The sequence below is a fragment of the Phalacrocorax carbo genome, chromosome 6 (genome assembly GCF_963921805.1).
Source record: "Phalacrocorax carbo chromosome 6, bPhaCar2.1, whole genome shotgun sequence".
Classification (NCBI taxonomy): domain Eukaryota; kingdom Metazoa; phylum Chordata; class Aves; order Suliformes; family Phalacrocoracidae; genus Phalacrocorax; species Phalacrocorax carbo.
This window is the reverse complement of record NC_087518.1, coordinates 45,732,349-45,744,383: the sequence shown is the minus strand read 5'-3', so window position 1 is coordinate 45,744,383 and position 12,035 is coordinate 45,732,349. Positions and strand designations below refer to the sequence as shown.

The window sequence follows — 12,035 nt, the reverse complement described above, 5'->3', positions numbered from 1 at the left end:
TTTACACTTTGTTTTAGCCAGTCTTTGTTCAACAGTGGTTCCTGGACAAATTAACACAGAAATTGTAAAGCCACATTTTGAGCTGTTTTAAGATAAGCTTTTTCATGACCTAGCTGATCATCTCTTGACTGCCAAAAACTACGCACAGTATACTTAATTAATAAATATTGAACGGAATTGAAAATTGAAAAATAATGAAAATAAATACAAACTAAGATTCTTGAATAATAAGTGGGAATGAAGTGTAACCACAAAACAGAAATAGCTAAGACAGGGATGTTTCTAATATTAAAACTGTCTGGTTTTTTTTTCTTTTTATGATGTGATGGCTTGATTGGCAGATTCCTCAGCTAGACAAAGAACCTCAACCCATATCCCATTGAGTTCAGTGGAAACAGGACCAAATCCAGACTGAAAAACATCTGTCCTTTATCTCAAATAGTTTTTGTATATTTTGTGTTATGACCATTCTGTAATACAGTTCTCATGCATAGCATATCATCATATCAAACAACCTTGACATTCAGAATTATGTTTAATTCAAATTAATAGGAAAAGTATATAATAAAGCACCAGAGTGAGAAGCACAAATCTAAGAAGCTCCATGTTTTATCTTAAGTGACTTGTACAGTATTACAGCTAGTTACAAAAACTGAGTTTTTTCATGAAACCAGGTTCTACCATAAAATCCAGCATGCCAACCATTTCATTCATAAAATCTCTCCCCCAAGCATTATAGTTACTTATATTGTGAGAAAGTCCAATTCAGTTCCAGGACCAGGAGATTATTTTTTTTAAATGGAAAAAAAAAAGTTAACACTGATTTTCATCTCTTCCCATAATATTAAAAATGATGTGTAAAGCTCTGCTAATCTGGTCTCTGGATAGCGCCCAATCTCTTGCCACGTGTTTCTGTTCTGGGTCTTGCCCTACGGGAATTTCTGTCAGCACATGCTCAGGAAACAGTTATACTGTTCACTTTTTTTCACTTTTTTTTTTTCTTTAAGACGGACTCTATCTGAAGTTTGGTGAACCTTTGCACTAATCACTGCCAGGTGCCTCTGGCTATGTTTCTGGAATGCAAGGAATCTTTTCCTCCTCTGCCTCTTTCTTCCTTTCTCCTCTTCCCCCCCTCTCCCTGATATATAATAAATCCTTCATTGCAAATCACCTTGCTGGGCATCATTGCATTTTATTACCTGTTTCGATAAACAATGAACAAACAAGTTACTGGGCTGTGACACACTGCCCTTCTTATAAGGCCTTGGTCTCTGCTCCATGACTGCAAGATATGACACCGTGTTTCTGTTTTTCTCTTTTCTCGCTGTGCTTGTGGCCAGCCTGACGAGCTGGCTGCTGTGAAGAGACTCGGGCTCTATTCCTGGCTCTGCTACTAATGCAGTGTGTGACACACCTCCATGTGTAACATCTTTGAAGTAGGACTGAGGCAATGTCAGCCTCTTCCTTGCTTCTAGATAAATACAAGATACTATTTTTCATTCACAATACTGCCCTGGATTACTTTAACCCAGTTCTGCATCTTCACTCACCCACACTCTCAGCAGTGTCAACAAGTGCCTGTACAATGAGTGCAGGAGCTCGTTAGCTATGAGGAATAAAAGCGGCTTCATAAGCATTATGGAGAACAATATCCATGGGACCTTTAATGTGACTGAAGAGTCTTAGGTCATTTAATTGCTTTAGAATATATTTAATAACACCAACAAACAGTGATATGGAAACAACTTCATGTTCAAAGTTACCCAGGAGCCAACAGAGTCCTTTCCTGGTCCACGCAAAGGCTTTCTATGTGGGCCTTCCCTTCAGGTACCAAGTGACTTACTGAAATACTCACAAAGTTTTCTAACAAATACACATGCAAGTCGCAGTTGAGTGTAAAACATAACTCAGCGTTTTGTGATGCATTTCATTACCTACGCAAACTCACAAATAGACACAAACACGTTTTTTCTATGTTAAATGAATATCTCTACAATGGTTCTGACCTGATACATGCAATTCCTGCAGAGCATTTAATCATTGTGATCATTATGTGAACTGTGCCAATCTAAGAGACATCTTTATTTATAAGGGTTTGATCAATAATCTCCTTTGAAATGAAGCTGATAAATCACCACAGTGGAAGCCGCTACACATAAGGAAAATTTGAAAACTTACTCTTGCTAAAAATCTTGCAGGAAAACATATTTCAAAAGTAAAACCAAAATCCTTATTAATGTGGTCAAAGAAATACCAAAACATATTTAAATGAAGAGCACTACCTTAGGTTCAAGTGATTGCCAGGAAGGCAACTACAGAGACATGCAAACACACAGAGATATTGTTTACTCGGTATTATGCAGCACGTACTGCATGCTTGACTGACCTATCTTATTTTAGTCATTTAAGGTCATTATCCTCTGGCAAGTATGCAGCAAGATGCTCCCAGGTGTAGGAAGGTTCTGTACAGGTAGCTGATGCCTGATTTCCTCAAGTTTGCAGTCTAAAAGGCACTATACCAAAGAGTGGGAGATGTTAAGATAACTTAAGATCTGTTATACCATGATAAATTACTGTGTTTGGCATATACGGTTTACATGTAACTGCAGAAGTTTCGCTTAAAAAGCAAAACAAAAAAAAAAAAAATCAGCTTTACAGATGTTAAATGTAAATTTAACTGTAGATAAAACCAGTAATGGCTAAAATCATTAATATAATATAATGCAGAAGAGCTGCAGTAAATCCATCTTAAGGAGTTCCTGACCAACTCCTTTAACCTCCCGCCTCCTCCTGTAACTCTCTTATTTCTTCCTTTAGCTTCCTTTTAGTTTTGCTTATAGTGTCTCTTCTGGGCAGCCAACATAGCACTTACTTTGAGAGGCACTGATGAAGGCTCTCTAATCAATGTTAATCCAGCCCTTTTAGAAACACAAATGAATTATATGCCCACCTATTTCTGCTGATGGCAAAACAATATTTTACCTCATGATCAAGCACAAAGTTGTTCTTAAGTGTGTATTGTTGAACTAAGCCTACGCTAATGCTAATTTTGCTTTAAGGGGGGAAAACACTGTCTAAGCTTATCTGGACATGATTATAAATGAATTCTGATCACATTTTCTACAATGAGATAAATGACTTGGGATTTGAAACCAGATGCTTTTAATTACTGATTCTCTTTGTTACATGAACCTCAGATCCACACCTGTACATTGTTCTTTCTTTGGACAGATGTACCGATGCCCCTTTTGCGTGCTCAGATCCATAACACTGAGATAAATGATGATGGGTTCTTGGGTTCCCCCATTGAAAATGTTTTCAGCTGTCAGAGATATCTGTTTCTTGTTATTGGTTTTAGTGCTTTTGAAAGAAAGACTAAAACACTGACTTGTGTATTCTATTATAAATGAAGAGTATTCTCCAGTGGAATCCACAATGAATGAATGATGTATCTCCTTGGTCCTAGCAACTGTTATAAAAATTGTGTAGGTATTTTGCTTCTCCGGAGTACTTCTAGAGAGTAAAAGTTTGTTTCCTACAAAGATTCTAGAAACACGCCAGTTCCCAGTCAATTTATTTATGTGAGCTCACAAACTTAAAGATAAATAAAATTTTGACATAAGTAGTTAAGACACCTAATTGTCACTGAAAGTAATGAGAATTAGGTACACAAATGTATTTTCCAATCTGGCCATGGATTCTGGCAGTTGAGGAGACAGCACAACCTACTGAAAAGAATCTCCTCCATTGCTTTTACTGGCTTTGGGGCAATTTCTTAAATCTTATGCCAGAAACAGTCGTGCTCCAGAAAACTAGCTGCTTGCAAACAACAGTAAAACGATTTGAGCCTAGTCCCATCTGAATGAGCAAGTGCCCACCAAACCCTCTGTATGCCATCATCATCTGCCAGTAAAGCTGAAGCCAAAAACAATCCCACTGAGCAGAGATGAGGGGTTGGTTGCTGGCGGGTGCTTCCTCCCAGCTCCGCAGATCACTGAGAGCAGCTGCGGGGCGGGGCCAGATTATTCTTTGAAATGCAGGCACCTGACAGGGTCCTGGCAACGTAAGAGGGCTGAAATGTGGCTAGGAGCTGGCTTACAGCCTCTTTTTGCCGAAGTAAAACATGGTAGTAGTACAAATTAAAATCTAACACACAAGATTTTATCCTGCATATTTGTTTTCAACCTTAAAAATACCAGGAATTTAAAATATGGTGTTCCCTGGTTGAGCAAGAAGGGATGGTCTGTGTATGTTGTGTTACTTTACGTGAAGAGAAATGAAGGACTAAATTTTAACAGAGATCTCTTTACATTTAAGTATTTCTGTGGTATTTGAATTAGCAGGTGCTAAGAAGCAAGCAAACAAAAATTCTGATGTTTAAGCAGTCTGATTAAAATGTCTCTTTTCACTTGACTGTTTTTAAGCCCTGCTTGTTGTGATTTTGTATGGGTAAGTGGCTCTTCAGGGGGGTCTGGGACATGGTTTGGACTGGTTGCAGTCAACTGGTGAGAAGCCCAGGCAAAAGGGAGTTGTGTCAGCTCCTTCCTCTAACCTTGATTACTTAATCCTTTATATTAAGGGCTCACAAGACTGGATTCAGAGTTCTCATTAATCATCACCTACGGACATCACAGATGTCTATGTCCCACTAGTTCTTCATTTACTGTGTGTTTACAGAGCAGAAATGACCTAAATTACCACAGGAATATAAAAAAATAGTTTCACTTTCCTTTCCCTTGGAGACACATCACCTTCCTAGTAAAGTTATTATTTGTCAGCTTCTTTTGAGAACATAAGTGCTGTTTGTTATGGGCGACACAAGTGACAGAGGGCCTCACAGTCCCTCTGTATAGAGGGACCGTGTTCAGATCCTACAAAGTGACCTTGTTAGGTCATTAAGCTAAATTGGTGCAAATCCCTAACTTGGTGCCACCACTCAAACTCACTTAACTTTAGTCATATCAGTTTCATTTAAGCTGATAATTTATCGCACTAAATATTTTAAACTGGAATTTACGAAGATAGTTTACAAATGAGACTAAGTGCATTTTTAGATGACTTAGATAATAACAGCTAAAAAAATAGTAGAAAGAAAGCCAAGTGCAACATCCGCCTAAGATTTACTACTAAAAGCTGTTTTCCATCTTCACTCCACCACAAATCAAAATAGACTATTTTTGCAATGGGCAAAACGAAACTGAGTTAGACATTATACATAGCATATGCTACAAGAAATGCTAAAATAAACCTTTGCTACCTGAAATAAAAAAAAATAAATATATATTTAAACCTGGATCATGACAAGCCCACTTTCTGGATGCCAAAATATTTCTCAGTCACACACTTTTAGTTTAATTAATATCAATATAAGTAAAATTTTTTGGTCTAGCATACGCTTCATACCAGAATTTGAAAAAATACTCTCCATATTGTATAAAGCCAGTATAAATACATTTGGTAATGAAGTCAGATTTTGTTAGAACATTTTCAAGTGAATTAGATAATTTTGTCAAACTATTTAAATGTCTTAGCAAACCATTTGGGAAAATTGACTGCTGCACTTGGTATTGACTTTGGCAAAGGATGGTATAACATAGGACTTTTTTTAAAAAAAGAAAAAACCTTTAAATCAAAATCTGAATCTTATGTCAAACTTGAGTAGACTATTTGTACTCCGCCTCATGTAGTTTTTGGCATCTTGCATATTTGATGACTCAGTAATTAGATTTCTTGATAGTAATCATTTGGTTCATTCCACAGACTTAAACTATGCAATCCAGTCTTGTCATCGTACTGATTCACAGTATAGAAATTCTTCGCATTTACTTAAACATGAATGCTGAGACAGCTGACAAATGAGGCAAAACATTATGTGTGTGCCAGAAAGCTGGAGCAGTTAATATGAAGAAAGGTAGTGTTAGGTGTTTCTTTCCTATTGTAAACCATATATATTTTGTATGAGTAATGGCACACTGCTATGAACTGGCAAAGGTGTCATAGTTCTGTAATTCAGTGGCTCCAAGCATTAGATTATTAAGTGATTTTGCCCAGTTAAATGGATGAATGCTTTAAACAAAACTGTGCTAAATGAAATTTAAGGACTATTAGTTCACTCTCAGTTTCTGTACTTGCAATTAAAATGTCATGTATGGGCTTTATTTCTGCAGTCATTAATAATGTAAGCATAAACAATTATATACAGCAAAAGGATCCTGGACTGGGTATGACAATGCTGAATGCAGATTATTTTGAGTTTGGATAATGGGATTTGAGATGCTGAAAAATTCCAAGTAATTACGTCATGAAACTAGATACCCTGTTTTAAAATACCTATTCAAAAATATATTCCAGTCCCCATTTCCTGCTGGGTTCACGGTCAGAAATCTGCATCAGCTCACTCTTACATTTTGTCATAGGATATTAACCATGGTGTTTCTGCAAAGGCTTTACATTTCTTAGGTATATAAGCACTGAGATAATAAATCAGCACTGTTGTCTCCTCTGATAAAGAATACCTTTTCCACTAGAACTGAAAAGAGCAAAGTCTGATGTAAACTTTGGCCTAAGCAAATGATCAAAATGTCTGTAGAAGGAGCTCAGTGAGAAACTCAGCTCACTCAGCATAGTGTTTCTGCTGAAAGAGAAGTGCCGTACTCTGGAATGGAGACATGAGGGGCAGCAAGGAGAGCTCATCTGGGAACTTCAGGCCCCTCAAAGTAGAAAACTGCCTCTTGCCCTCATTCTGGTCAAGCCTTTGCTTTCATTTCTTATTAACAGTACCAGAACGTGAAGTGCCTTAGAAACAAATCCACCTTACTGACAGCCTGTTAAATCCTTCCCATAGTATATCCTTACTTTATTTCATTATTAGTTGGGACTTTTTGCCTTAACTCCCCTAGAAACCAACTCAAAGAGGAAACAGCTGAGCAGGGCACTGGGAAGCAGTGAGAGGAAGGGATACTACTCCCCCAGGCTCAAGTAGACCCATTCTGCAGGGAAAGAATACCTCGTGGATTACCTTCACTTTGGACTGTCTGTCTCCATTCCTCCTATTTGTGCTCACTTCCTTCTCTGCTACAGAAAACTTCGTATTTATCTGGTATAACTTCCATCTAAATCAGCATGCCCCATGCCTCCTGTTGGCCATGACTCTGTCAAGGGCATGAGTCAGCCAACAGGAACTACAAGGTCAGGAATGCAGGTGGCAGGGCAGGGAAGGAGAAGGGCTGGACACAGGCATCTTATGTGACAGGGACAGGATAAGTCTATTTCTGTGATGGGCAGATGAGCATCATATACTGGGAGGGGGCACTGGTACCTGCTACTGGCATAGGTCAGAACAGATGGCTGAAGGAGGAACAGGATACAGAAGCTAAGCTTGCTACAGCATTCATTTCCCAATTAAGAAAAAAAAATGGAGTAAGTTCTTCCTGATTGAATTTCCTCAATCAGATTGTTCTTCAACTACTCCAGGTGTAATTTTCTTTACCATGCCCCTTCCATGCCATGTACACTCTGCCTTCTCCCCTTTGCTTAAAACATACAATTAAGAACTTTCTAGGCTTTCCAGAAATATAGAAGAAGGGATGGGGTCAGACTAGGATGGGAAAACTCCACATTCAACTGCTGTATTTGCTAAAGAACCCAAACATATTCTTAGGAAAAAATCTCTTAAGCTCTCTGTATCCCAAGTTCCCAACAGTAAAGCAAAATCAGAGTCCAAAGTGCTGGGAAGAAAAACTGTAAGTTTGATGTTTAATTTGCATGAGGCTAGGCACCAAAAATAATCCGGACAAAAAGATTAGAGCAGAATTTTGTGGCTTACAGAGATTCTTTAATGCTGAGATGTTATGAGATCCTTGAGCAAGTGGTGCTTTAGAAATATCAGATACTGTAGCAGTATGATGCAATGCAATCCATACTGTAGCAATGCAATCTATACAATTAATGAGATAATATACCCTTCTCTGATTAGGAGCTTACTGGTTAATGCCTACTGCTGAGAGATGTATTACAGATTATCTTATCAGAGAGCAAGGAAGTAAGAAAGCCTGCCTCTCTGACACAAAATAATTCTTACTAAGGCAAATACTGCCTTACTCCTGAGTGAGTCACAGTCTGGTTTTTTACCCTTTGAGAGATTTCTCATTTAAGCTGAGAAAAGTTCCCTGCACTCACCCGAACCTACAAGAAGTCATCAAGGAAGAATTAAAAAAAAAACACAACACAAAACCTAAATGCAATTGCATTCTATGAAGAAAAAAGATCTCAGTGTGTTTTGCTGAGGACAAGGACAAGGCCCTGAGCAACCCGACAGTACCGTCGAAGTTTACCCTGCTTTGCACAGGGGATGGATGACATGACCTTCTGAAGTCCCTTCAAAACTTAATTATTCTATGATTCTAAAACAAACAGAATTGCTTAGTTTGAGCCAGTGTTTTTCATTTGAGCAGCATCCATGCAAAGTAAAATAAACAATAATTCATTATCATGCCAGACAGAGGCCAAGCATGTTTTATACACATACCCTTCCCTGGCACTCTCCAGCGGTGATTGATGGTGATGTGGACTGGAAAGGGTAGAGTCAAGTGGATGGTGTCTTGAAGGGATGTCATGAGGAGGTGGCAATATACCTGGTGAGGGACCGTTATGGTTAGCGCTGGAACCACTGTACATGCCTGTGAACACACAGCATTTTGCAAAATAAAATAAGCAAGGCAAGAAGCATCCAATTAAGTCCTTCAGAGTCCCCCAACTCCTTCCCTATCCCCTACCCGACCCTGAGAATCAAACACACAGCTGCCAACTTCTGTTGGGGGAGTCATACTGCCAGGGGGAGTCCCCTACTCAGAGACCCAGTACGTTAATGAATACTGCTGTGCTTGGAACAGCACTCAAAGCTGTATCAAGGTATTTTGACAAGTGTATGTCTCCCCTCCAACCCTCTCAGGTGGGCCATTTCTTCCTTGCCATGACTGCAGACCTATTAGCACTCCTCCTAGCAGCTGACAGGATTTGGCAGGACTCTTGCCCTGCCTTCACCATATTTCTGAGCAAGAACTCACAGTGCTCGTTGTTTGCAGAATGATGGAGTTCATATTGACAGCAGACTGGTACATGATACCTTACCAACATCACATTAGACACTGAACTCAGAGCACTGTGTTTGTGTAAGGGGGACCAGAATTAGGTGGTTTTTTTTCATCGTTCATTTAAAACTTACAAATTTGTCTTTCAATCAGTATGCTGCTGGACATCCTAGACCATTTAAAAACATCACATATTCATACAAATGAAACTTCAATAAAATGTGAGGAGCAGTGAAGAGAAAATTTTAATGAGACCATGAAAACAAAAGGTTTACTAGTACACAGAGGTACTGAAGGAGTCTTGATGTTCCTTTTTTTTTTTAGGACTCTGGCTACTCTCCCCTACCACGGCAGTCAGGCACCAATAGTCAAGTGTCTATCATGCCCTCAAGCACATATTTTGTTGAGGAAGCTTTGTCCAAGAAGCTTTGTCCAGGACTCTTGGATTAAGATGCTGGGTTTAATTTTTTTGGTTATAGTCTCCCTTCTAAAGAGTAAGCCATGCACTAAGACCATCTAGGGTATCCGGGGATCGGGGCCGTAACACTGACTTTTGGCATGAAGGCTGCATGGAGGGCCGGCATCTGCAATGAGGGGAGATTGCAGAAGTGCTTGCTGCCTGGTGTTACGAACACTGTTTGCAAATCCACCCTATAGCAGGGGGAAAAATAGACCAGCTTCTAGTAAGTGCAGTTCTTGGAAAAGTCTAGTCCTCCTTTTCTCAGTTTCTCTGCCCTCCTCTTCCTCTTCTTAAAGTTTGCCTGTGACACATCTCCCAGAGTTTTGGCCCACCAGGGCATGCCTCCCAGGGAATCTGCACACTGAGGAGGACTAGAGCAGCCACTCACATTGTATTCTGAAGGCTATGGGGAACAAATGAAGTTTGCCAGCTCCCACAGTGTCCAGCTCTACTGTATGGAAGACCCCACACCCCCTCTGAGGCCTAGTTTATTTGCCTCTCTCTGCCTGTAGCATTCACCTTCCCTCTCCCACTTGTGTGCAGAGCTACACATTCAGGATGAGAGAGCTGTGTGTCAGCTATGCTTGGACATGTCCCATTGTCACTGACAGGGTTCTAGATGGCAATTCTCCCAAACCCTCTCAGTGACATGGAGCAAGTAGAAAGCATCATGAAGATCTGGAGCAATGGGGAATGTGTGACAGCCCTCCGGGTGGATAAAGCACAGCTGAACGTCAGCATCTGTTTCTGCATGATTGAAGAGCAGAACCATTAAGGCAAGATTCCAGCCACCTTTGTCAGGGACTTCAGATGAGTCAAAACCTCTCATGAACAATGACTCCTCAGCTGCTGACAGATCTAAAGCAACAAAAATGAACCACATCATCTCTGTCTCCCACTAGACAGAACATTTGTCAGCCAGCCAGTGAAACCAACTTGCTTTCTGCACTGAAAGCCAGACTGAAGGGGCTTTAAGAAGTCAGATGTTCCCAGGTGATGGTGGGATTTATTTGTCAAAGCCTCTTCTGATAACAGTAAGTCAGTAGCTAGGATGCTACATTGTGAAAATGTTGGTTTTCTAATGGTGGCTTCAGTCCATTTTATAATACAATAGTTTCCACTTCCCCCAAATCCTTACTGTTCATACATGCATTAACAGGCTTGGAAGATGAGCCAAATACTAATTTGACCTTGACTGTACAGTGTCATTTCACACTTCAGCTGTATTTCCTACAACATGCAGTTCAAGTATATTGGCAGCAGAGCCTAGAGGAGACTGCTGAACCTGAAAAGAGATCTTCATGCTCTCTAAGGCTAGCAGACTATTACTGGCCCCTGTTGGTAACTCACTCAAAGAGCTCAAAAACCCTCAAAAGCTAGTTTTAGCAGTATGGTGGCCAGTAAACACACTCAAATGCTTTATCTTGCAATCCCACCCCTGAACAGTTCATAAATGTTTAAGAGGTCTCTCCTGGCCCCTTCCATACTGTCTCAGCTGCTGAGGATAGTTCAGCTCTTTGCTTGAGGTGGATGAGAAAGAGAGTAGCAGAGTACTTACAATCAGCTTGCCTCTCTAGTGAAGCAAGAAAATGTTAAAAAAAAAACACCCCACACATAGAATCATAGAATCATTAAGGTTGGAAAAGACCTCTAGGATCACCAAGTCCAACCATCAACCCAACACCAACATCTGTATGTCCAGAAGATAAGTCCTGCATGACCCCGCGCACTCAAACCCACCCCATTAGAAAACCAAATGAAACCAGAATCCCTGTCACCCCAAGTTTCTGCCTCGCCCAACCACTATGCAGAGGAGTATACCCATCTGTGGAACTACTAGGGTGGACTCCTGTTGCCCACTCTTGGGCTTGAAAAGATGTATTGCTGTGGATCTCCTCTCCTATTTAAAACAGGGCTTCTTCCATCCACCCTGAATTTTTCCATCTTTTGACTTACTGATCACACCTTCTTTGGAAAAGGCCCCTACTTGGAGCATATGTGAGGCTTGTAGGGTTTGTTCATCAGAGTTTTCTTTTTCCTACATCTTTATTTACCACAACGCCCTCATTCATGCTCAGTTTGACACGTGGTGTCTCTTGTCCCTGACCCCACTTCCACACCGCAGCTTGTGCTGCCTCACCCCAGAAGCCACTGGCTCCCCTCGCACTGACACCCCCTCTCCACAGCACTGCTAGATCAGCAGCCCACTGCAACATCAGCCAAAGCATGTCAGGGTAAACCCAGCTGTCCCCATATCCTCTGTGACACTTTGACAAATGTGGTGCTACATGTGTGCTGCCTGCTCCCAAGCAGCATGTGTCATAGCTGAGCCCTGCCTGCCTCTCCCACAGTGGGAACACTAATTTTGGGTGCCACTCTCTGGTATCCAGCTGCCAGTATTCATGAAACTTGTCAGAACGCAATTATCTCTGAGGCGTTTGTCAAATGTGGTTGAGCTTGGCTAATGGATTTTAAAAAATACTGTG

The 12,035-nt window shown here is 40.4% G+C and overlaps 1 protein-coding gene across 2 annotated transcripts in view; it reads right to left on the bottom strand.

Annotated features, from left to right (window-relative positions):
• GLIS1 (GLIS family zinc finger 1) overlaps positions 1–12,035 on the bottom strand; it is a 211,998-nt gene that overhangs the window by 18,058 nt on the left and 181,905 nt on the right. The window contains exon 7 of one of the 2 annotated variants that reach the window (XM_064455060.1): positions 8,528–8,678. In XM_064455060.1, coding sequence (XP_064311130.1) covers positions 8,528–8,678 — 151 coding nt within the window. The remainder of the gene's footprint in view (positions 1–8,527; positions 8,679–12,035) is intronic. The other variant, XM_064455061.1, reaches the window with a different exon arrangement.